The sequence below is a fragment of the Apus apus genome, chromosome 8 (genome assembly GCF_020740795.1).
Source record: "Apus apus isolate bApuApu2 chromosome 8, bApuApu2.pri.cur, whole genome shotgun sequence".
NCBI classification, from domain to species: Eukaryota; Metazoa; Chordata; class Aves; order Apodiformes; family Apodidae; genus Apus; species Apus apus.
The window spans coordinates 1,257,128-1,284,255 of NC_067289.1; the positions used below are offsets into that span (position 1 = coordinate 1,257,128).

At 43.7% G+C, this 27,128-nt stretch overlaps 1 protein-coding gene across 2 annotated transcripts in view; it reads right to left on the reverse strand.

Moving 5' to 3' along the window:
- Positions 1-27,128, reverse strand: part of PPP2R3A (protein phosphatase 2 regulatory subunit B''alpha) — a 57,099-nt gene that overhangs the window by 11,789 nt on the left and 18,182 nt on the right. Inside the window, exons 1-6 of one of the 2 annotated variants that reach the window (XM_051625912.1) lie at positions 22,368-22,756; positions 14,267-14,527; positions 11,699-11,802; positions 8,986-9,088; positions 7,050-7,124; positions 1,787-1,873 (exon numbers count right to left, since the gene is read on the reverse strand). In XM_051625912.1, the coding sequence (XP_051481872.1) occupies positions 1,787-1,873; positions 7,050-7,124; positions 8,986-9,088; positions 11,699-11,802; positions 14,267-14,527; positions 22,368-22,499 (762 nt within the window). In that variant the 5' untranslated portion in view covers positions 22,500-22,756. Of the gene's footprint in view, positions 1-1,786; positions 1,874-7,049; positions 7,125-8,985; positions 9,089-11,698; positions 11,803-14,266; positions 14,528-22,367; positions 22,757-27,128 lie in introns of those variants that run through there. The other variant, XM_051625911.1, reaches the window with a different exon arrangement.

Sequence of the window (27,128 nt, forward strand, 5' to 3'; positions counted from 1 at the left end):
TGATTTCCCTGGGCTGTCACTGACAGGAATTAATCTGGTTTAACTCTGAGGCTCAGACAGATTTTCAACCATGGCATCTGTTTACATGTCTTGCTAGAAAACATTTAGTAACCATGTCCTTGTTTCATTCCTGTTTCACATCCACCTCCATCCTCCATCCCCTGTGTGGAGGGCACCACGTTTACCAGTGCCACCTCCCCGTGTGCCCTTCTCCTAGTGCTGAGGCCAGGAGACACCAGGCAGCTTTTGCAGTCTAATAAATGATGGCTGCAGGATGTGAAAAAGCCATCAGGCTCCAGTGAGCTATAGGTCTGTCCTCCCCTGCCCCAGCCTCTAGGAAGGGAGGAGCTGAAACAGCCCAAGAGCTCCCCCAGGGAGCTGTCTCTCTGAGCAGGCAGGCTTGGTGGCCCTTCCACCCATGACCCTACAAACAGATGCTGTCCTACATGGAGGCACTGACAGCTCAACATCAACTTGCAGTCATCTCCACGTCCAAGGAACCCATCTGAGCCTCAGAAAAACTCCCACATCCTGTTAGCCACCAGGTTCAGTGAAGTTTCAGGCAGGGACAACAGGATGGCACTGGCAGACCTGCACTTGGTGACACCCAGGTCTCCCTCTGAGCAGTCACTCATTAGCCTCTTCAGATTCTTCGTGGGTCTTTCCATTTCTTTGCAGAGGATAATCACCTGGGGAGGATTTTCAGTAACTAGTGTTTTTCTTTTATAGCTTATGCCAAAATATGCCATTTACACTTGCAGCAAAGAGCTGTCTCAAAATTACAGTCCCAAAGCTGAACTTCCCTGCTGCAGAAGATGAAAGACAGAGATAACACAGAGTGAGAAGAAGGGAAGAGCGTATAAAGGGAGTAAATGAGCGAATAAAGATGCAGGATAAGTTGGAAGGACATATTTAAAACAGAGGTCAGGGAGGAACTCAGATCAGAAAGCTTGGGGTGGCATGAGCCAATCCAAGGGAACACTGACTTTTTTCATTAGCTGATGTGATCAGTAGGGCAGGAGATGTCTGCAAGGAGTGTGAACTCATGCTTGAGGAAGACAGCAGACTACAGCTGGAGATCCTGGCAGAACAGAATGCAGCAGAGAGTTTCACTGCTTTAGCTGAGTCCTTAACCTTTCAGCCTAAAGACTTTCTAGGGCTAGAGTGGAGCAGCCTTGGCCAGTTTTATCCTGGTGCTCCTTTGGGCAAAACAGAGACCAGAGATTGAAATCCTGAAATTTCTGCCCAACATAAGGATACACCGCAGGGCTTGAAACAAGAACTAAGCTCCCCTCATGAACCTTTCTGCAGAGTGCAAATCAGCTCCTGAGATGCAGGATCTCCCCCTTGTGCAGCACAACGTGCCTGACCAACTGGCAGTGGCCAGTTGCTGGTGGGGAGCCAGGAAACTGGCTGTCCTACCCATCACCTGCTGTGGGCAGCCCAGCAGCTCCTCTTGGCTGCTCCAGGAGCCACCTAGCACAAGTGCACTGCTGAGTCTTGCTTCCCCTCCTCTTCAGCTCCACCAGGAGCCAAGAGCCAATCTGCTCCATGCAGCTTCAGAGCAGGTGCCAGGCAACCTCCCACCAGCACCCTCTTGGCTACTGCAGCCCCTGGTCTTCTCTCATCTCCAGGCAGAACTCTTCCATTCACTCCAGCACTCTCCTGGCACTGAGCATTTGCCCTTCCTCCCCACAAACCAGGCACAGCTCCCTGGCACAGAGTACACAGCCAGAGAATAAAGGTATGATGTGTCTGCATCTTGTCCAGGCAGAAACCAACATACTTGTAAGAAGTTGCTTTTCCTCAGCTCGGTCAGAGTGATCTTCCCAGACCAGGATCGATTGACTGTGTAGAATATTCTCTGTATCACCTGCAACACAGGAACAGTGCTCTTGAAATCAACTCCTGAAATACACCAGTTTGGGAATTTAAATACAGCAACTTCATTTTGTTTATTCACTCATCCTAAGGAACTTATTTTTGAGAACTCTTCTATACATACTACTATCCTTAGTTCACTATGCAGACTGAAAGTAACATTTGTTCCTGAAACAGAATTATCCATTTCCACTTTGCAAATATTTCCGCTGATCTGAAAATTCACATCCTTGAGCATGCAGATCATTATTTATGTCAGGGAATATGTTCAAAGTGCAACCACTTTGAAACTGAGTTTCTCAGGTTTTGGACACTGCAGCTTGCATGGATCTCAGCTGAAATAGTGTCTGCATCAGAAAAAGGTCAGGACTTTTGAAGAGGAAACAGGACATGTAAATGAAAGTCACAATTGATGTCTGACCTATTGTGTCTACAACAATGCCTCATTCTCTTGGTGGCTCCACTTTAAGTAAGCAACAGAGATTATCTGTCTGCATTTATCTTCAGTAGGTGTTAACCTCATTTGTCTCCTTTACTCATCTGCCCCTGGTGAAAGTGAGTGAAAAGCCCGGGGGGAACACGGGCTTGTGAGAACCCAGGAGAAACGGTTCAGAGAGTGAGACTGAGAGCACTCCCAAGGACCTGAGGAAGGCTGAGCCCTTCCTAGTCTGCTCACGGTTAGCTTGTCAAATATCAGAGTGGGGAAAATGCCCAAAAGCAAATGCAAGAACAAACTTAACACGGGAAACAACAACAAATAAACATCTCCAACAAGAGCAAGTAGAGTGATAATAAATTTCACTATCAGCACTGAAAACGATGGAATACAATTCTTGTTGACCAAACCTCATCCAAGCAAACTTCTGATGTCTCTGACATGCTGACATACTATCCTAGAATTCTGGTAAATTATTCCAACACAGAAATTAACTTTACACAACAATATGGACATTATAGGAATTAATTGGGTTAACAACTTAAATGGAATGGGTTTATTTCTTAGCTAGAACAAGCTTCATGTGGGCAACCACCATTTAAGGCCTTGACTCAGTCACATCTGTTCTTAGCCCAGAACAGATGAAGAACCAAGCACAAGACTGTTGCCAACAGTCTGCTTTGGGATACCCAGATCAGTGAGACAATAAATGCTGATGGGCACAAGTAAGTTTGAGAGCAACAAGAATGATTTGAGGACTCAAAATGTATCCTGAAGAGAACAGATATCTTCAACTTAGCTGAGCATGACACCTCCAGGTAGCTGTCCTGGTCCTTAGAAGTCTGCATGGGGAGATGTGGGACAGCAGGAAGACTTTTTGTCTCCCATGAATCACACAACTAGAAGCTGAAGTCAGCAAAATTCAGACAAATAAGAGTGCATTTCTTCCACAATTCAGACAAATAAGAGTGTATTTCTTCCACACTGCCATTGATTAAGCACTGGGACAAGTCCCAAAGAAACACTGTAGGCTCTTTACCACTCCAGACTTCAAAGATGGATGTCCTTCTTAAGTTGAGTGTCAATTCAACTAAAAAAACAACAAAAAACCCCTTCTATTCTACCTACAGCAATCCCTGAGCAATGTTCTATGGCCTGTAAGAGGTCAGACTAGGTAACCACAATGATCTTTTCTGGTCTTAAGCACAATGAAGCAGCTGTTTGTTTCTTCTTTAATGCCTCTGGCAGCCACTGCCATTCTGGACTATTTTTGGACTTTGTTTGGCCTTTGCTTCCAGACTGCAAAACAGTTCAGAGACTGGAGTGGGTCTCACCTCATATATAACCTATTATCACACCTGTCAACTCTGCAGCAATTCTAAGATACAGGATTTTCACACCATCCCAAAGACTCAAAAATACAATCCCAAGAACCAGCAATCTTTTTTCTTTTCCTCTGCCTGCAAAGCAACAAAAGACTATGAAATATCCTCATTTGTGATGTGTAAGAAACTGTTTTTATACCAGGCTATTTGATAAAAGATGTTCCACCTGCTCTTTACTCACGTAGATGTGAAAATACAGCATTCAGAGGTAAAACAGGATCTCTTTTCATCTCTTTTACCATGTCCAGTCACTCAGTTCAGGCTTTATTATTCAAACAATGGTCCAGTTTCAATGAATAGTACATAGTGCATATACATCAGTATAAAATATCAATAATTCTCTCTTTCCTTTCCACTTTGGGAAAACCAAAGTGTCAAAAAAAGCATTTGGGAAACATCCCAGAATATAATCACACAGGCAGAAATGATTTGCAGCATTCAAACCACACTTGTCAGTTATGCCTTACTGAAAGCCATCACTGGCTTCGTTTTGAGCCAGCATGGATGGTTATTGAGCACAGCTTGGAAGGGGGAGCCCCTTCCTACTTGACCATGATCCTCACGTAATGTACCTTCAGGACTCAAACCACTGATAGGTCAGTTCTAGACCTTTCCCAGTCTTTCCATAGAGGAACAGAAGCACAGGAAAACCCCACAAAGCTTTATTAAACCCTGTAGGCCACCCTCCTCTTACACACTTGCATTGGTGATATTGCATAAGCTGAAGCACTTTTGAACAAGCAGGATATTTTGCCAAGCTGTTTTTAGCTGACTCAGCTTTTTGACAACAGCATACAGTGCTAACTCTGAGCCTTGTTTGAACACTCTGGGAGAAGGCCCATTTTAAAGCTTTTACAATAAATGCCATGTGATATTCTTCATCTTCTCCAGCTCCAGGAGTTGGTCTCTGTGGAAAGAAACACAAGTAGTTTGGGATAGTGGCAATACAGTCAGCTCACAGATCCTGACACTGATTAAATTACAACCTATTGTATCCAAAAGGCACAATCTATCTAAATCTTTCCAGAGCTAGGCAAAAAAAATGAAACATGCACACACATCTTACCATACTGGACAGCTTGCTCTCCAGGTCATCTCCACCAAGTGATGCTGTACCCAGCACTGATCACAAACCCAGTGTCTCCTTATGGCCCTCACCTGTAACACAAAACCAGAGTGTAATTCCTGCCCTTGCAGCAAATACAGCTTTCTGTCACTGTTAGCAGGTATAAGGCACTCTACCTTGAAGGGATCAAAAGGATCCACGTGGTCTCAAAATCCGAGGACAAAGCTGCTTCCTTCATTACCTCCTGGTGGAAATACTGAATTTTGTAACATTAAAGAGAGAGAAGCACTAAACTGCCTGTGAAATGAGATGTGAGAAACAGGAACTCCTGGTGTCAGAGAGGAGAGCCACTGCCCCAGTGGGCCCAGAACAGCCACTCCAGATGGAAACAACCTGACCCAACAGATTGTCTCCCAAGGTTTGACTCTGCTCCAACTCAGCGATCAGGCCAAGGCCAAACCCCCTGAGCTCAGAAGGGATCTGGCTGTCAGCACGGACACCCAGAACAACATTGTCCTGTGAAGAGCATCACAGCTTTGTAGGAACGGCCACTACACACCCTTCACCTCAACCACCAGCACCCCTCTCCTGGCTGCAAGCCTGGGAAGCCACCTGTGTGAGAGCACTGTGAGCATGGGTGCCAAATGGCTCAGATGGAAGTGGGAAAGCACAAGCAGAGACACAAGCAGGACCAAGAAGCACTGAGGAGGTTCATGTACTCATGAAGGTTCCATTTCTGTGACCACTTCAAGGTCATCACACAGAACTTCAACCAGGCACAAGGGAAGTTGTGGAAAGGGAGAGAGGAAGGAAAAGGTGCTGCCTCTTCAGTAGCAGCCTGCACTTCAGTTGTCTTAAAGTGGAACTTCAGCTCCACACAGCTGGTCTCTCAGACCAGAACATGCACTTCATCCTGATGAGGTCCAGAAACTGCAGCAATTCCTGCTTTGGGAGACCAGGTGTGATCATTTAAGGGATTACTCTGCAAAGGCATTTGTTTCCTGCCTTTACTCCCTCCTTTAGACCCTGAAACACACAGGAACAACACATGACTTGAGAAAGGAACCTGTGAAGGCAGATGCACAGAACTGCCTTTGTCACCACCCAGCAGCCAGCACCAGGACAGCCATGTGCTGGATCTTGAGCCACTCACTGGCAAAGAACAAGTGGTTGATATTGCAGTCAGAAACCAACACCAGTATGGCCTTACATCTTTCAGCTCTCCCCCCTCCATGTACTTTAAACAAATACACGTGCCACGGGCACCTTTCACACTCACCCATTCATGCACCTCCATAACCCCCTGGCCATTGTCACACCTACTCTGGCCAGTTACTACACAGCTGATCTGTTGTCTTGTTCCCTGGGTACTGAATGTGTTGATAATGCACTGATGTTCACTGCCACCTTCTAGTGCATCTAAACACTTAAAATGGACTGTTGTTACACATTTTCATAAAACATGAGTGTGACAGTTCAGCATTTGCCTAGAGCACCAGATTGCCCTTCTGCCACCTGCTCCTTCTGGGCAGGAACAAGCCCATGTCTGCCAGCCATCTCCCAGCTGCCAGTGTGTGGCCCCCCATGAAGACCCTGGCAAGCAAACAGCACAAAATTTAAACCCTTGAGCCCTGCTGGGATACAGCTCCCATCAGGTCTGTCATTATTTGGATTTGTTACCACTGCAGATAAGACATCCTAATAGTTATACCTTTTGTCCAGATTCACATCCAACAGGCTTTAAAAAAGTACAAACTTATTGAGGTAAAGCACCAGTCTAACTGCAGAGTGTGAGCAAAGCTGCAGAACCAAACCCAAGAACAAGCAGTAGTCACAAAAGCTCAGAAACCCAGAAAGACTAGACAGGGTTTCTGGCCAGGGCAAGAGGCAGGTGAGTCAGACAGCAGACTCCTGTGTGCAGTGGATGCTCCATGTGTGAAGTGATAGGAATCTTCCAACATACAGCATTCCATGTCTCAGCAGCCCAGCAAAAATAAACTGCTCTTAAACACCAGAGGACCTCTCATTTTCCTGCATCAGGATGAAAGGCCAAAGGAATTGTTGTTATCCATTTGCTTAAGACCAGAAAGAATCATTATTCACCTCTTGTGCACGCAGGCAGACTCATTTTTCCTTTGGAAGTTGTCCTTAAAATAACTAACTGCCAGGAATATTAAAAACACCTATTTTTTTGAAACAACAGCAGGACTGGCTGATGTGACAAATGACAAGGGGAGGGTTTTTACAGCAGTGTGACAGGAGATGAAAGGAGCCAGCCTACCGTGGTGATGTACCGGGAATGGAACTCCGGAGCGTCCTTCAGGAACGTCAGGCCAGGATGCGTTTCCACCACATCCTGCAAGGCAAGACCAAATACAAAGAAACAGGGTTTCTTCTCCTTTAGATATTAAGAAGTTACTGGGTTTGCAAACCGATACTTTTGCTCACTTTTGAAGCTGTATTTGCAGCATTAACAATAACATGTTATGAACATAACATGAAATGACAACTTTGTGTCTATCAAGCGAGCCTTGGAGAAGGAGAAGCAGGACACACTTCCTGGGCAACACGCACCTGCTGGGCCATTTTGATTTACTTAAGGGCAGAAAAGCACAGAACAGAGTTAGTGAGTGGATGAAATCCCATTTTCATTGAACGAGACAAAAAATTAGTTAGCTGACCATGCAACTATCTCCCCTCCAAGATTTTTTTTCTTCTCCATTTATTTAAGATAATAGAACCATGTGTCAGAACTAAGCATTCCTTGAAAGGTTAAGAAAGTTGCCTTTTTTGTCCTCCACAACAATGAAAGCTCTCATGAACCCCAGAATACATGCAGGTGTGATCCATGTTTTTCCAAACTTTACTTGAACTACCCGGGGAGATGCCTCTTCCTCAAGATCAGCATTTGGCTCATGATGCCAAATCTGCCAGGAGATGCATGACTGAAAACCTGGACAAGCCGCTCAGATCCTGTGTGAATGAATGTCTGTGTAGCTTCTACATGTCTGACTCCTCTACTTTTAAAACAAAAAAACAAACAACCCAAAGTAGTTTTCAAAGATCTGCTTTGTGCATCCCATGACAATATGTCCTTGTGATACCAAGGACAGTGCAGACACAGTGCCTGTGTGACATGACCAGATTTTGGCCAGTCTAACTTGATTTCTAATATGATGGTGAAATATGGTGCAATATTTCTAGTCTCTGGGTGACTGACACAAGACTGTACATGCCTTTGATTGCACCAGTAGCTACAAAGCAGAGCTGTTATCAATCAGGAAAGGCAGCATGCCCAGTGGAGAAAAGGTTAAGGGGAACATGAGAAAGTTGACCCATCAGAGTCCCAGTTTTGTTTGAGACACAGAAATACCCAGGGCAGACACAAAAATCTTTCCCCAACAGAAGGCTCTCCACAGAGGTGTTGCAGAGAGGGTAACACAGGGTGAGAAATCGAGGGGTATGTGGAAAAGCTCTGAAAAATATCAACAGATGATCAGAGGCACGTGGTTTATAGAGAAACCATAAAGAAACGCTAAACCTATCCAGAGCATACCTCAATGGCCACAAATAATGACATAATGGTGCTTTGCTTCACATATCATATGTGAATAAAAGGAAAAGAAAGAAATTAAATAAGGATGCTCAGATTTAACCTGAATGTAAGGGGAAAAACCTCCAATCAGCAGTGAGACTGGTGTTCTAGCAGGTTTAGAGGCACTTACAGAACAACTGGAACTGCAAAATTTTGTGCAAATATTTCCATGTGATATTTGAACTGGTAGACTTGCTAGAGAAATTAAATTGTAATTGCCTTGTCAAGCAACTTTTACAGCTTTTCTAATAAGCTTTGATGTTGTGCTCAAGTGTCACCAGCACCATCCATTTTTCCTAATGACCACCCAGAGAAATGGGGCAAATTTCAGCCTGGTTACCAAGCACTGATAAATACAAATCCTGACAAGAGACAAGAGACCAAATAAAGCTTCTACAATCCTCAGCAACTGTAGCAAGATATGTAGCTGGTTGACACTTAAGCAAAATAGTCCACTTAAAATGCTTATTTCTATTTCACCCCAAAATAAACCCCACCCCGGTGCTGTTTGAACCAAAGGTCCACAAGGCCATAGTAAACAGTTACAGACATGAAAATAAAGAAGTTACAAAAGAAACATGGTGCTCTCCCCATCCACCCACTGCTGAGCTGGTGCAGGTACCTGAAGGAGAGGGATGAAGTCCTCCTGCTCTAGGTAGTCACAGCCAGGCTTTGCTAGAAGGTGTGTGAACCTGGATGCATCATCATGGCAGTTACGAAGGACTCTACGAGAGAGATGAAGTGTTACCCCAACTGGACCTCACAGGACAAGCCAAACTGCAGGTGGATTACTAATGGCCTTGTTACAGGTTACACAACACACCCACACTGTGAAGCATGCGAAGCTGACCTCAGGCTAGCAGCACCCACTTTCTTCAGTATCTTCAGCAACACCGAGGTACTTCCATGCAGTGGAACTTTTTTTTCATGTTAACATGGCTGTGGTAAACAAGGTTTCTCACAGGCCTCTCACTGGAGACTGTTCTTGCTTCCACAGCATCTTAGCAAGTAACTTGACTTTTCAAAACGCTGCATGATGACTGATCTCATCTGAAGTCACTAGGACAATATGGGAGGCCATAACAAACAGGCTCTCCAATTTAATCCTTTACTGTATTCCAGTATTTGAGGATGTTGCCAAATTACAGTGAGTAAATTTTCAACCAGAAAAACTTCTCCAGAAGGGAAAAAGGAGCAATCCTTGTTAATGATGGCCCAGCAGGCTGCTGTGCAGGGAAGTCATGGAGAACAGCTTGATGAGAGGAATATAGTAGGATCAGTATTTAGACAAGCATGTAAACTCATTCCTTGGCTTGACAGTTTGCATCTGTGACACCAGAGCTTGTCTCTGTCTTCTCCTAAAACAAGCTCTGGTAAAGTATCACAATTACTAAACTCCAAACAGAAATACTCATGAAAATGGAAACTCCATGACATTTACCAAATCACTACTGAATGCTTGTAACAGAAGAGAACACTTGGATCTATCAAACACTAAGTTGTTCATCTAACATAAAGGAAACAATAAATTACTCCAAAAATTACTCTGTATTCATTAATAACAGTGAAAATACAAAATGCACTGTTATTTTCTGTGAGTGATGATTCACCTCCCTCCCGTCCTGAAAATGTTTGACTTAGATGGAAACTGGACTGAAATGCCTGTAGCTTTCCTGCAGAGATCACACTGTAACTGCCTTGCTGCTAATCCTGGCCACATCACTCTGTACCAAAAGCAGACTTGACCAAAAAAAAAAAAAAAAGGGTTTTTTTTTTCAAATAAATCTTCCAGTTAAAACAAAAATAAAAGGAAGATTCAGTGGTTGACAAGCAATCCTGTCACCTGCACATTCACATAATGCTGTCAACTGACAGATACATTCTAAACCAGCTGCAGAAAAGAAGTGCTAATGGTTTAGCTTTAAATAATAATGGGGCACAGAAAGATGAACCCAAAAGCCATGTCTGAGCAACTAGCTAAAAGATCTGATTTTCAGCAATTCTTATTGACTCCAAATGAGATCAGTGAGCATGCAGCCTTTTGAAAAGTCAGGCCTCCTACTAAGACACTTGAAAACAGGGTTCAGCAGTTAAAGATAACTGTTAAAATTATGGCTGTGTTCAGTCTAGCTTTACCAGCAACACTACATTTATTTGGTTATCATGTTTCCAGAAAAAAAAGTACAGCCTTTGGACAGAAAGAGGCAGCGGAAAAAAAAAAAAATCTTTCTAAAGGAGCAATTAACTTGAGAAAAGCATAAAAAACTTGGCTCGGAAATGATGTGGTTAAGAGAGTACAGAAGAGGGGAATGACCACAGTCTGCAAATATCTGAAGGCTGTTTAAGTCAGAGGAGTGAAAATATGTGGGATCATATATGAGGGATTAATTAGAAGTAACTGGAAGAACATAAAGGAAAAAAACATTGTTTGTGTCAAGAAAAACCTCCTGATCACAGTTGATCCTAATATTTTTGCCAGTTTGCCAAGGTAACTACAAGCTGTTTTGACAATATTATCACAGGAAATACTCTGGGAACTCAGGATTAAAGGCTCCTTCAAGAATCTGAAGAGCAACCACTAAGTAAAAAAATTACAAGTCTGTCTAGGTATGAGATGGACACATTGTTCAGGTGCTTCACAAAGTAGATTGAAGCCTAAAGATCCTGGAGGAAAAACCATTAGGCAAGAGAGCAGGTTTATTCCATCTCACACCTCTGACCCCTGGCACGATATATGCAGAGCTCTCAATTTCAAGAATCCTTGACATGGTGTGTGGAAGTGACTGTCAAACCCCACAGGTTTATTACGCAGCATGCTTGAGGAAGGCAATAGCAACAATTACAGCTCTTAAGAGTATCCACCTGTACAATGCTTCTTTATTTTACAATCCTTCTTCCTGTCCTATACCACTACCACATGCCTCCTCTCCCCATCCCCAGTGGCACTTGCTTAGCAGGTTAGTGTAGTGGCAACCAGGCCCTGGATAAAGAAATCCAAAATCCACTGACATCTATCAGCTACCTCATGAAAGGCTGACATATTTCTAGGGAGGGTGTTAATATATTTTATATGCCCACCAGACCAAAATGTCTCATCATCTATACAATTGCTTCAAAGTTTGTTGAGGCAGCATGGAAACAAGTGCTCAGGGAATTTTGGGGAAGAAAACTTAAACTGGTGGAGATTTTTAAGCCATTTCTTTTCTTCTAAAGAAGGGACAGTGAATTGAGAAGTCTGGTGGAAGAACAAAACAAAACAAGAAACAACAAAAGATACTTCTGTGGCAGGCTGTTCTCTTTTTCCAAAAAGAGAATTTTGCATTTACAATACTCACTTTCTCCACATAGATACAAATGAGTGTACAGACACACATCCTGTCCTTTCTCCTCCTGATGCATTGAACATTGGTGCTTTCCAGTAGAGAGGGCAACCACACACCTGTAATGAAACACCAGGACAAAGAGGAATACAGAAGCAGTCACAAGAAGAGCCTCCTTGTTTACACACTGAACTCACCACCCAGACTTTTACATAAAGGAAATAAAGCAGTAATGGCACACAGCTTGGTTAGAAAGCTATTTACTGTGTGCCAAGGGTCAGAATCCACCAATAACTTTATTTTTGTTCTATGCCTTTGGAAGTAACTGAAAAACAGGTCCTGTCAGGCTACAAAAAGAATCAGACACTATCAGGGTCTTAAGCTCTGACTGAACTGCTCAGCAAGACTGCCTGCAAAGTGAAGTGGAGACAGGACCCCCTCTTCCAGAGGAGCACCCACAGCAGCTGCCTCACTGACCTGATTTGGTCCTGCTGTGCCAGGGGGCTTGGACTTGATGATCTCCAGAGGTCCCTTCCAACCCCTGACATTCTGTGATTCTGTGACCTACCTTAGAAAAGAACAACCCATTGTCTAGATGGGCTGACTTCTCATTGACAGCAAGGGAACTCCAATTCTAGTTATACACAATTAACGATCAAATGCCTGAAGATGAATTAATTCCCATCCACGTAATGCCTTCCACCCTCAGCAGCCCGTTTTTCCAATGCTGCTAGATCTCAGCAGGGTAACAAAAACTTAAAGCAGAAATGGGAAGAGGCCAATTCCAGCAGAAGGACCTCCCTGAACACAACTGCTGATCCAAATGGTCATCAGTGAACACTCAAGCATTTCGTGCTCTCTAATGCCTCAGAAAAGCAGGCTTGAAAATGGCTTCAAGCATTCAGCTGCTGACACCTTCAAGAAACCTCCTCTTTACCACAAAGATCTTCCCAGCCACCTTCATGACTCCAGACAAGGCATCAGCACATCTGCAAAACACAGGCCTCAGCAGGTGATTCAGGCCAGGCACAGCTGATATCCCATCAAATGGAAGGAGGAATATTTTGAAGAAGTAGTTGATGCATCATTTCTGCTTTCCCCACAAAGCCTCTTTCACCTCTTCTATCAAGCAAGAATATCCTGAAAGCCCATTCTCAACTTTTTCCCTGGGCTGCACGTTTCTTGGGGAACTCAAATCAGCATAAGAACTGTTTTTGGATTTAGCCATCCCTGTGTCAAGTGACTGTACTTCAGGTGTTTAGCTGCTCTGAGGAAAGCATGACATTTACTTCCTGCCGTTTCCTTTGTGCAGCTGATTCTCCCACATTTATTTCAGAGCCCCAAGCCTGGTACCATGGGACAGAAGCAAGCCTTACAACAGCGGAATGGCATGGAGCACATCTATATAGAGACAGATACAGAGACCAGAAAGAAAGACAAAGGTCTCTTCTACAGCATCCTCTTCCATTTTCCAGCTGGAACATGACAGGGCACACACAGTCATAAAATCCGTATCAAACGATTTTTTGGACAAGCAATGAAGTTTTTCTGTTTATGTTTTCAGAGACAGTTTACAAACACTGCCATTAGACTCTGCTAAAAACAAACAGAAAACCAACCTAGTCTCTCCTTTCAGAGCAATCTTCCTTCTTGGAAAACAAGTGCTGCTCTTGGACAGAACATCACTGCTCAGTCTGCAGTGGCAGACAGGCAGCAGGGCAAACCAAATGCAGGAGATGCAGCTGACAACTGCTCCTCTTAGAGCAGCACCTCTAAAACCTCTGCTTGAAGGAGAGGAAAATGGAGCCACCCAACTGCACCATGTTCCCACACAACTGTGTGCTGCTCCCTGAAGCCAGAAACTCATTAGCAGACTGTAACAACTCCAAGTCCGCTGACGCCTGCACTATGGGTATTAATGTAAGCATCCCAGGGGGGGAGGGTTGACTAATCATTTCCCTCTTCTGTATCCAAGGAGGCATAGGCTGGGAACTGCTTTCTCAAGCAACAGTAGATGTGGATCATGTCCAAATTAGTGGGACAGATAACCACAAAGAAGGCAGCTGGCCCTACCTGAAGCCACAGAAGCAGACTAAGTCTCACAGAATCATGGAATTGTTCATGGCTGGAAGAGACCTCCAAGATCATTCAGTCCAGCCTTAGGACTAACACTGTAAGCTCACCACTAAACCCTGTCCCTAAGCACCAGGTCCACATGCTGTTTAAAGGCCTCCAGAGATGGTAACTCCACCACTGCCCTGGGCAATCTATTCCAATGCCTGACAACCCTTTCAATCTCTCCTATCTTCTGAGCATAACTGTGGGGGAATAGAAAAGCAAAACTGTAAACTGTACTTGGTAAGAAAGCTGAAAGAACCATTTCACAAATCAAAGAGCTTCACATCAGATGTGACAAACAGCAAACTGAGCTCATCTTTGTTTACTGTTTTCTTAATATAACGCAAACATTCAGAGCAAAAGGATATTGGGTCTTTTTCACTGAAAATTAGAACAGCTGTGAGATACTTTCTTAGTTTCGGTCTTTCTCTCCAAAAAATGCAAAGCCCAGTGAATAGCTCTTACCTTTGCAATTTTCCCCATTTCACAGATGTTTGCTTTCTCCTCTTCAAACTCTGAAAAGGCTTCTTCAATCCTGGCAACGACCTCCTCATGATTCGCACAGACATTTGGAAGTCCTTTAGGGAAGTAGAAACGTGGAATGTTTATAGACAAAGGGGTACTGCTGGTGGCTTTATTCACAGGCAGAAGAGTGCAAGGGCTGACTGCAGAGTTCAAAGGGACTGGGGATGAACTTCCAGGTTTCTTCTCTTGTTTACTTTGAACCTGAAAATATAATGAATAACAAATAATTTTTAACAGCCTGGCATGCCCAGGAAGAGAAAGTAGTTTGTGCTCCCAGTGATTTGGGAGAAATGTAAAAATACCAATAATTAAATTACAGCACACGGTAAAAATGCAATATTGGACAGTGCAAATTTAGTGTAAGTCACTTCCTGCTTTTGTGTAGTTTCTGTGCATTTTATGTATGCAGCTGTGCATTATGATATACTTTTGAATGGAGAACACACTCTGCAATTCAGCAATACCACAGAACAAGGACAATGCTATTTTTTCTCATGCTGGTCACTATGTTGTCATTCTGCCCCATAAATAGCAAAGTATCAAAATCTGATTGTTAGTATTTTCCCTTAGAACTAGAACACCCACCCACACAAACATCTTGCCTCATGTAGGAGCAGACTTGTATTCCTAACATCAACATTTTGCAGTTCTTGGGAACACAATTAGTTTTGCCAAGGTATCACTTCACAGATACATTTACAAAAGATTTGCAAGACTCTCCTCCTAAATTTCAGGGAAGCCTTTTGTTCTATGCTCAACTCAAGCAGCCTAAGACCTGGTTTTGTTTGAGGTACTAAGTACTGGCTAAGCCATTTTTACACTAGGAATAGGGAGCAGCCAGAACAGTCTGTCAGTGGGTCCCCACAGGACACAGGGTTAGTGCAACACACAAAGGGTCAGTTCACAACTCCAGCTGCAAGAGCCCCTTTGCAGTCAAAGCATCCAGAGGGTTTCACTGAATCAGCACCTACATCAGTTGTTGAAAAATGAGGAGATACCTGCCAACTGAAATGAGGCCTTCTCCATGCCAGTTTGAATGGCTTTTCTCCTACACCCACCACCTCATTTTTCATCAGCTCTACCATCCCATCACGCCTCTCCTGTCTGCAATAAACACATGGCTGACATGGTGATTCCCACCAGATCACCCTTCTGATAGAACTCTGTGATCTTCTACTTCTATATACGCACCGATACTTTGCATAAAAGAATCCTAGAATTGTTAGGGTTGGAAGGGACCTCAAAGATCATCCAGTTCCAACCTGCCTGCATGGGCAGGGACACCTCCCACCATACCAGGTTGCTCCAAGCCCCATCCAACTTGAAAACTTCCAGGGATGGGGCTTCCACCACCTCTCTGAGCAACCAGTGTCTCAACACAACTGAAGAACTTCTTCCTAACATCTTATCTGAATCTTCCCACCTCTAGTTTTGATCCATTCCCCTAGTCCTACCACTACCTGACATCCTAAAAAGTCCCTCACCAGCTTTCCTGTAGGGCCCCTTAAGATACTGGAAGGCCACAATAAGGTCTCCTGAGAGCCTTCTCTTCTCCAAAAAGGCAGCATTTGTATTGAAGTACATAATGAGATGCTAAAATAGGTAATTTTTCAGACATGGGAGGGAATATTTTTTTACTTTGGAAAGTAGTTACAGTGTAAGCAGCAGAATTCAGATGCTGGAATGCTGAGGGATGACAAATTCCCTGCTCGCCCATGAATACACGGTGTCTTGGGAAAAGGAGACAGGCTTGCCTGTTGCACAATGGTTTGAATGCAAGAGTTATTAATATGACAGCATATGTGATAAGAAGCTAATAAGGCAACAGTCAAGTAAATACAGCTGTAACTTTCAGTTTGTTTATTCTATTTCAAAACACAATGAGTTCAGGATAACATAGCCAACTCTGAGTTCACTAAATACAGAAGAACGTATATGATGAACTGACTAAACTCTTTGCTTTATTATTTTACAGAAATACAGAGCTTTTTTCTTAACACACACTGAATGCCCCAGCTTGCCATGGGTTTGCTTTCAGGAAGCTGAAGATATGAGAACTGTAAAAGTTTCCTTAAGCCCTGTTTTTTCTGCAGTTTAGAATACTTTATAACTCATTCTTCAGAGACCTGTAAAAGTAAAGATGGATTTTCCTCCTCTTCACTCATCTGCTTTACTGTTCTTCCTTTAAATGGGGAGGACCTCTTCCTTCTCCCAAATGCTGCCCCATTGCAGGGTCAGGAAAACGTGCCCTTGAACACACATGCCAGCAGAAGAATACTTTGGTACTGTAAGTGCTCTGCACAGAACACATTAACTGGAGCCTGGGTTTCTTTAAATCCTCCTCTCCTGCATCTTGCAACACAGGAAACACTGAAGATCTGGGATTTCTGAGTCTACTAATGCCAGTATTCAGGGTGTGTATGGTCCTTGAGATAGCTCTCAACAGTTGGAGAACAAGCCTGATCACTGTCATCTGTTCTTCCTCAACTTTTCCTACTCTCTCACACACTGCACATCTTTGTGCCTGATCATGAGTGACGCTGGAGCTCAAAGTGGGCCAGGCCTGAGGCTCAACGTGCTACTGGGGCTGAAGAGTCCTGTGGGGCTGGGTAAGCATCAGCTCTGGTTACTCTGTCCCACAGTATGATAACACATGTAGGGGACCTGAAATGGTGGCAGGGGTTAAGGTGGGGAGAAGGTGGTCACTTGCTTTGGGAGCAGCATCTCACTAGGTTGATAGAAGACAATCCTCCTCCTGGCTTCCTTTTGTCCTTCACTCAGTAGGGTAACAAAAGCAAAACCCAGAAAGGCTGAATGTGTCTGGGAAGGGAATATGTGGCTCCAGAACAGCCACTGCTACATGTTAGAGGTAGATGAAGATCCACCCCCCTCTCATGGCTGTCCACTTTGGCAAAGGAGGCTAAGCCAGAGGGGTGAAGAAAGAGCTTCCCAAGCCAGGCCTCCTGAAGAAGCTTCCATATAATTGGGAAGTAGTGGGTTAATGAACTGGACCTTGGTGTGCAAGTCAAGATAGTGAACTGACCTGCAGAACTCACTCACCAGTTCTGCCTTCAGGACCCAACTCCCAGCCTGGCCAGTGGCTGCCCAGGCACCCCCCAGGGAGCCCTGCTCAGCAGTTTTCACTTTCTGGATTCCAGCAGAGTGGAAATCCCTGCTGGTCTCTCACAGCACCATATTCATACAAACAATGCAAAGCTGGAACAGACAATGAGGTGCCAACTCCAGCCACTTGACTTCTATAATAGGACTTTACATCAGTTTGTCTTGAAGATCCACTTCTCAGAAACAGGTTTATTGCTCATTAACCTCCTCAATGCACACATGCACTCCTACCTGCCAGGATTGTGAGGAACTACAAAAAAATTACCCAAATTTAACAAAAAGGCCCACAAACCAAACGGAAGCAAACAAAAAACCTGTTCTCTCAGAGGGCAATGACTCTTCACTTTAACAATATATAAGGACCTATATTGTTACATGAGAACAACAAAATTGGATTGTTTTTTTTTTCGTGGAAGGCAAACAGGCAGCCCCAAACACCACAGCACAGTGCTGTTTTCCTCCTCTTCCTCATACAATAGACATCCTGATATGGCACAAAACTCGAGCTGATAATCCACTTTGCTCTGACCTTCACCTTCTGAAAAGCAGAGCAACTCATTTTCCTCCAGGTACCACCAAAGTCAGCAAGGCTTGGTACCAGCTCCCATAAGCCCCAAGTCAGGACTGCAGAATCTAGATGAATTTCCTGATCCACAACACAAGCCAGAAGGTCAGACACCTACAGGACAAATACAGGGACTGCTGCTCATCTCCAAAGCAGGGAGGCAGTTCAGCTGTAGGTTTGCGGCTGACCTTCCCAGGAAGACTGAATCACTAACTCCTGCTCAGTCCAAGGCAGACAAGGTAGAAGCACTGCTCCTGGATGCCTTCTCTTCAGAAGATTCTACTTCAGGAATAGAATTTTTTTTTTTAACTTTGTTTTCTTCCTTCTCATGTAAGAAATGAGCTGCCTACAACAACACAAAGAGGAAACAACAAGCAGCAACTGGCTCTTGAGGACCCTGTTGCCTAGAACAATCCCCTAAGTCTGGGATGGGCATAACCAGATGTTAACCCCTATGGAGGGAGTTAATTTTTTTTCACAGTAGTTGTAATTAAGTTATATGAGTGGAAATACTGCAGGAATTCCTTAGGAAAAAAAACAGTTTCTTATAGCAAAAAGTTAACCTTACATGCTCTCTGCTTAGTGGAACACTTTTCTCCAACAGGGACATGCATTCTCAGAAAGGACAACTAAGGAAGGAAAACACTACAGTAAATCTTTTAGCTTTGTTACCAATAGCTAATAATTTTTTTTATTATTCCCCTAAAGAGGAAGGCAAGATTAAAGTCCATTTTTAAATGCTGCTCTCTAGCGTGGCGTAACATTAGTGTCTATCCACTGTATCACCTTTTGCCAGCTATACAATTTATTTATGGACAGACTGAAATGGTGACATCTGCATTATAAATAGACCAGACAGAACTACAGCCTCATTGTAGCTACACAAACAAAGCACAGAGACTAAACCTCTGCCATCCAGGCTGGTCTCTCAGGAACTTGCCAGTCCCAGCAGAAAACTCCATGGAAGGAAGCAGTATCACATCAACTGCTCAAATGCTTTCTAACTCCTTCCTCCTGGCTCCAACTTCCAACAGGAGCCTAGATAATAAATTTACCAGTTTCTTAGTTTTTTCCAAGTGGGATTCTGTAATCCTCTGTTCTAGGGTACAGTGACTCAGCCTGGGCTTCTTGCAGTCCACAGTGCTGACTTAATGTCTCCTTCCATTTTTTACAGTTCCTGTCTTACTGAAGTCTGATGGTAACTGGACACAAGCCATCCTCAGAGATCATCAGTTCTCAGAGTTTCAGAGCGGATTTGTACCTTTTGCCCAAGACTTTCTCTTCCTTCCCTTCCCTGAAGCCCTTTCCCATCATTGTATCTTTCTGCTGCCTCTTTTTTTTTTTACCTATCTCAAAGGGGAGTGAGAACAGCAAAGGTTCATTTTCTGGAGAGAATCTTTTCTACTCTAATTTGTAAACTCACCAGCAGAAACGAAGTCCAATTGCAGCAAAACACAAATGAAAACTACCTAAGCAACACAGAATCACAAAAGGATTCAGGTGGGAAGGGACACAGGGCTAACTTTAAGGCTAGATCAAGTTCCTCACGGCCTTATCCAGTTGAGGTTTGAAAGCAGAGACCTCACATGCCTCCACTGACAAGTGTGCTTACAGATCTTCCACATGCCCTTCCTGCCACTGATATACTTCAGCCCACACTCCAAATGCCTCCCTGAAAACTCCATCGAGAAAACAACCAAAATTAATTCAGTCAGAAGGACAACAGTGGGCACAACCCCCCACTGCTCACAGAACCCCCACTACAATTCTCATCTGTCCTGATGTGCAGATGACACTTACCTAGGGGAAGGCTGGCACAGCAAACAGCAGAACCCAGGTGTGAGACACCTGGACAAACTGCTCAACTACTTCCATGAGAAAAGCTGCCAAGTTCTCCACCTGTGCACAGCAACCCCAAGCATGGGTGTGGGTTGGGAATCCACTGACTGAGCAACAGCCCTGCTGAACATGATGTAGGGGAGATGGTGTGCACCAGGCTCAGCACGAGCCTGCAGCATTGGCTGATTACAAATGAGGGAAATTATTGAACAGACTGCACTAGCAGCAGGGCCAGGGGACAGGGGAAGTTATTGTCTCCTCTGCTTGATGCCAGTGAGGCTGCACCTGGATTACTGTGACCAGCTTTGGGCCTTCACTTCAAAACGGATGGGGAACCACGGGTGAGAGGTGCACAGAAGGCAAAGCAGAGAGGTGAGGGTGGGAGCCTGTGACAGGGGACAGTGGGGCTGGGCTGTTCAGACAGGCAAAGGGAAGCCAGCACAGGCTACAGCAGCTTGAAGCACAGCTGCAGAGATGGTGGAGCCAAACTCTGCAGTGGTACAGAGCTTTAAGGGGGCAACAGCCTTAAACTGCAGCTTAGGAGCATTAGGCTGGTCAGCAGGAGGATGAATTTAACTGAGGGTAGTACAGCCTGCAAAAGGTCACCAGAAGAGCACGAGAGGAACTCTTCTCCTTGGGGAGTTTTCCAGACACAGAACAGCTCTGATGTGACCTACTGTTACCAACAGTCTTCCTACCAGTGAAACGTACCCTCCCTTCCTCCCAGCCCTGCTATGGGAGGGCTGCTGATCCTTCCATAAAAAGTCCTGCTAAAGATGAGCATGAGAACTAAAATTTACAGCTCTCAAAAGAGAGATGGGTTTTACAAAAAGCCTTCTCCTCCCTTACCTTTCTGGCCAACATGTTCTACAAAGTACCTATCAATCATCTCTCTGCTCCCTCTCACTGCCTGGGCATCCTTTCTCCTGCTAGCACTTTTTCTGTATTTAGCCCAATCAGCTCTGCTCTCAGGTCATCTCACACTAACACACCCAAGGCACAAGGCATAGGCCCAGAAGGCACAAAATTTAACATCTTGCTGCTGCCAAGCAGGAGAACTCCCATCTCTGTCCTCCACTCCCAAACAGACTTTGTCACTGTGTACGCAGTGACAGCTCCAGAGCTTTCCATCCTCCTCTGTGGACCAATTTAACCCACTTGGAAAGGCAGAAAACAGACTTAGAATATCATCCAACAACAAAGCTACCATGTTATGAGTTAAGCCAGCTCACAGAAAGGCTCGTGGGGCCTCGTGGAAGACAGAGGCGACACATGGTGAGGAGGAAGCAAGAGGGAACAAGTACTGGAGGAAGGAGAAGGGCTGCAATTGCCCATTGCTTTAGTTCACTTGCCTTGGACCTGCAGCCCCAGAGCAGTTTTCTCAATGAATTTAGCAGAGAAGTTTGCTGCTCCTACTTCAGACCAGGCAGAGGGCTCATGTACCAAAGGCTCATCAGTTTTTCCAGTTTATCTGCTAGGACATCTTACCTCTCCCTGCAAACCCTGATTATGTCCTGAGGTGATCAGACTAACTGGAGATTTAACTGAGCTGTGCTGCGTGGTTCTTGTTAGTCTCTCCTAAATTGCTCGTGGTTCCCACCCAAGCTATTACTAGACATCATTACTTCATGCAATTCTCCTCTAGGGAGTGAAAAAACATGTTCCACAGATTAACCTCATATATGTACTTTAACCTGTCACCAGCAATCATGAAAACAAAATGTGCTACAATATACTCTGGAGCAATTTTAATAGCTGTTTCTTAGGAAACAGCTGCACCACTCATAATTTCAACTTTTTAACTTCCTCACTGAGTCACTGATTATTTGAATACAGATGCAGCTCAAGATGGGCCAATTTCAGCATATTGTGACCCCCTGTAAATCTACATGTCCATTTTCTGGCCTAGCATAAATTACTCCAAACTTTTGCAAGTTGTCCCAGATAGCACCTGGGATTTGCCAAGAAATACAGCCATGGTACAATTTCCATTTCTTTGGAATCTTTCTCCATTATCTTAAGGGTCTTTTCCAACCTCAATGATTCTATTATCTCCTTCAGCCACAGCCCAGAGATGGAGGAAACAGCAAAGCACCACCTTGTGATGGTAAAATCACAAATGCCAAAGCCAGGTAGGCTGGTTTGTGCACGAATTTGCTGCTAACTAAACAGAGAACAATGTAGTGATTGTTTCACACACAACAAGAAACATTCAGAGCAATCATCTTGAGAAACAAGCGTTTTCTTACAAAAAATAGAGGAAAGATTTAATAGTCTGACACTACCTCTCCCTATTAAAAATGACTGGCTTGCTGTTAATTTTTTCCCCTTGTTTACAAAGGCTCTGCAATCTAAGCCTGGAAGGTTTATTTTTAAACCTGCTGGTATCTAGCTGCAAATAACTTGCTGCAAATCGACACGCCTAGAGGGGACACAGTTTGATTCTCTGATCCAATAAAAAAAAAAAAAGTACAAAGCAACAGAAAAAGGAAAAGAAACACCAAGCATTCAAACCTGGGCCTGCTGGAATGACTTCAGCCTCCTCTTGAAGCGGGATGGAAGAACAAAATCACAGCCCTTCGCAAGGAAAGCTAGCTCCCCTCCCAAGTCTGGGTCCCTCCGCAGAGAACTCTCCTTGATCATCATCCTGGTCAGCTCCTAAGCAGGTACTGCCCTTTCCAGAAGGGACACAGGGACTCTGCAGGAGACCGTGGTCGGGACCAGAACGTTGCTCTCTTGGTTTTGCTTTTTACAGGCAAAAAATGGCAAATGGCTTCAACATACTAGGTCTTCTCTCTCTTCACAAGAGCATCTAGAGATTTTATCTTACTCCCGAAGCCAGAAATCCCTTTTTTAACTGATATTCAAAGTATCTTTCAGTACCACCAGTATCTTCTGCCTTCTTGTAATACTTTATTTGAGAAACATGATCTACAACAGAATCTATTTCCCTGCTGGCTACATGACAGACAATCTGTCCTTGGCTTGTAATAGGCCAGGGGTAATACGGGAAAGGAAGCACCCACCACCCAAGGGTGCTAAAATTAGCTGCACTGCAGAAGTGGCTAATTATACCATCTCCCCCAATAGTTCTTATTTTATGTGCTTCAGTGCTGAAACCTGAGGTACAAACTTGCACCAGTCCGACTCAGCTAGTTAAACCACATGCTCTCAGCACATATGGTGCTAGTGGTTTGAGGTCCCTGCTTTTGAGGTGATGAAGCAGAAGATCAGCATTAGTTCCACTCTAAACCAAAGGCTATAATTTTCAAAAAACATCAGTTTTTCCTTCTCGCTTGGCAAAAGCAAATAATTCAGTTCCTTTAACACCAAGCAAGCATGTAAGAATGATCTTGGTTAATAAGCTCAGGCATTCTGAAGCAGTTCTTGAGAAAACTGTTTCACAAATACACCAAAATGCATCATTATTTTTATTCACTTTTCCCATCATTCTCCCAAGACAAAGCAATTCTCAGTGAACAACAGTCTCTCTCTGCACAGCCTTGAGCAAGGAGACTTCAAACTCTTGCTCAGACTTTGTCTAGGGTTGTTAAAAGTGTGTTCTTGCTCTCCTATCATGACAATGGTGCTGAACAAAGGCCTAAATCCAACTCTTTCTCTACAAAATGAACACCACCTAGTCCCACTGTCTGCTTTCCCTACTCGACTTTTAAAGTCCTAGATACTTTGACAGTGTACTTTCTAAGCTTAGTAATGCAGAACACCATCTGATTTCTAGCTAGTAGGGCTTGCTTTTATTGAGATACTGCATTTGAAATGAAAAGGTCTCACTGAACCTCACTAACAAAAAGCTTCTACTGGACCACTTGTGCCTCCAGTATCTTTCTCTTCCTGGTTTCTGGCAGAAGGTCCAAGGTTACTTCACATGCAGCATCACTTTATGTAAATGGATGACAGAAAGACACAGCCTACGCAAAAGGATGCTCCTACCATCACAGATTTGCTCTTGTGCAGTTAAACAGGCTTCTCAATAAAGAAGAAAGATCCCCAGCTGACATTGACAAAAGGAATTTTGTTAACGTCTTCATAAATGTATATCAAAACCCCCAAGATAATTTTCTTTCCAGTTGCTTCTCAATCATCAGGCCATGGTCCCACAACCTGGCCTGAGGAATCCAGCTCTTCATCAAAGATTTGAGCAAGAACAGCGCACAGTTTTGGTTCCTTTAGGTCCCTGAGCTACATCTAAACTGCACAACCTGAGAGCTGAAAAAGCTCTGAAGTCCAGACTCACAGCTACAAGTCTGAAGCATCACAAGATTATGACAATGTCATCACTTTGCCCACTTTGCCATGTGCCCTGCAAGTGAATATGAAGCATAACAGAATGGTAGGACAAGGTTGTCAACAAGAAAAGGAGCTCCCCCCCCCCCAGAAAAGGCAGGCAGAAAGGAATGTTTTAGTGGGAATTGCCACTAAGCAAAGGAAACACAGATGCACATGCAACAGTTTTGGAATGAGTTTTGATTTTCTTACTCTGACAAGTTTTTCTAAACACTAAGGCAATGCCTAAGGAGCCCACAAGGCTTCACTGTACTGGGAGTCCCGTATATCTCATATGGCAGCATGTCAGAAGGTGATTTATTTTAAATAATCTGTGGCAAGTGGAGTTACTTCATCTTCCCCTGCCCTCTGACTCTGCTCACAGACTGCAACCCCTTTACAGACTGTGGAAGAAACAGAGTCCAAAGAACTCTCATACCTACAGCTGCATCCAGGCCAGCTACATTGGCCTTTAAAAGAGGTTTGCATGAAAGAGACACTCATTTAGCAATCATCAGCTACTTCTTAAAAAACCCACACATTTTTAATTCACAAATTAACAAGCCACAGAAGATCCCAGAAAGTTGGGGATTTTTACACTGATAAACTGAAAAAATACAAGTAAACTGGAGACAAGGCTTGCTGTGTCTGAATTCCAATTATTTACAGTATAGCAGGTTCCCTGTATGATACTTCCTAGTCTCAAAAAACCAAGGTTGGGATAAACAGAAGCATAAATGCACATGTACTATGAGAAACTGACAGGAAACAAATCAACAGTTTCACAATCAACCGGACAAAATCCACAGCAGAGAAATCTGGTATCAACTCAACAAACTGCAGTCAAAGTTAGAAATTCCTCTTTCCTGTAAGTGATGAAGTTTAAAGCCTGAAGGTGAGAGATGTCAAAGCTCAAGAGGTGTCAGATTGCCTTTATTAGCCATTGGAATACAGAAAGAACCTCACCTGTGCCTAAAGCTGAAGGCTTAGTCCTAAAAGATTGGGATGATTCCATCATCACAAGACTTTGCTGTACCCCAAAACCTGGCTGCAACAGTCCAAGGCACCCTGTAGAGCTGAGAGGGGCAACAGCTTCAACTGCTTTCAAAACAGGGTGAACTTCTCCAGCAACAGCACCCCTTTTTCTTGGTTTTTAAGTCAACCAGACTGAGAAACTCACCATCTACAACTAGGCTTTGTTCCACCTACATTCAGCTGTCTACTTCAACATAAATCAACTTCACACAAGCAAAAACTGTCTCTGCACCAATTAAAAAAGGTGCATTTGTGCCATGAACATGTCCTTAGGTATTTGGTATTGGTCCTTTTAACTCTTTAATTTTATCTGATTTATTTTTTTTCCTTTGTCATACTTTAAGCTTCACTTACTATTTTTATTTACTTCAATAACCCACCCTTTTTTACTAATTTGGCTTAGAAATAATGAATACTTTATGTTTGAAGAGAGTGCAGATTGTGTGTCTAGCTTAACTGACAGATATTACCAATATCTGATCAAAACAACTTCTAAAACATGTAGATGAAAACGGATTTTCCAGAAAGAGTTTTTCCATTATGTTTTGGATGCATTTTGAGAAAATGTCATTGATTATTTCATGACAAAGTTAAACTCAGTATGTTATAGAAGACACTTTTTACAGTTAATCACCCCACCCAACATCCTTCAGAAGCATAATTAAATGTGCAATACTTAGAAGTAGACAGAATTATGAAACAGCATTTTGATGGGGCAGAATTACAAAGTTGCCAGGTCAACCTTAATTTTATTTGATTGTGAAACGGTGTGAATTCCACTGAGAGCCACCTTCAGGCCATCTGTTTAAGCAGGAACACAGATGTTCTGCTGTACAGAAGCAAAGTGTGTGGCCTCAGGACAATGTTTTAGAACACAGGGAGTTGGGAACACTTCTGAGGGTCCCAGCAGTAGCCACCCCATCAGTCATTCAGGAGAGGCAGGACTAGATAGGTACTTCCCAGAGCCAGCCCAGAGGGAAGATGTGCCCGTAGGGAACAGCCTCTGGATATTTCACTCAAGGCTCCACCAGCTGAGATATAACATGGCCAGACAAGGTGGTCTGAAACTGTTCCTCAACTCTGCAAACTGTAAACCTTGCTCCCAGATCCCCAGTCCCTGGCCAGAAATGGTTGTACACCACTTATTTGACCTCATTGTGAGCAATTCCACCAACTAATCTGGCAGAAAAAAGACCTAACCAAAATGTCTATGTTGTATACAAGCATCATAGCATAAAGAAAAATTCAGAGCCATTCAACAGGGAATGGAAGCAGGACTGATTCTTCTGTCTCACTACACTGTAAGTAATCTTTTTGAGAAGAGATCCCCAACAGAGGAAGTAAAAAAAAGAACCCTCTCTTCTGTATCAAACTCTGGTCCTAGTCTCTGCTCCCAGTCTCTGCTCCCAAACTTTATCCAATGGCTCTTCAAATAAAACACATAAGCAGGACTTGCACAACTCAGACTTGATTATGAAACTGGAATTAGCAAGCTTCTTACAGCCTTTTCTAGCGTGTCTGCAAGTGTGAACTGAATGTAATAACCTTGTCACATCAGCCATCCTGTACAGGTGACAGTGCAGGGCACTGAGCAGATAAGGTCAAAAACATGTACCATTGACTTTCCAAGGACTTGAATAAGACAACAATTTACTCAAAAGGTAGCACCCTTTACCTTCCAGAAAACCGCTGACACTCAGCACTTCTGCAGATCAGGTCAGACAACCCCAACAGCCCCATCTCCACCTTGTGCATTGCTCACTGGTTCCAGTTTCCCCCATTTCCCTCACACCTGCCAGTCCACCCAGGCTGCACTCTTTGTTACCTTCCTATCTAAAGACAAAAATATAGTTTGGGCTTTTGCTAGCCTCTACCAGACAGCTGAACTGTTTCCACTAAACTATTTATTTCAAAGACTACCTATTAAAATCAGCTTAAGAGAGGCACATAGAACAG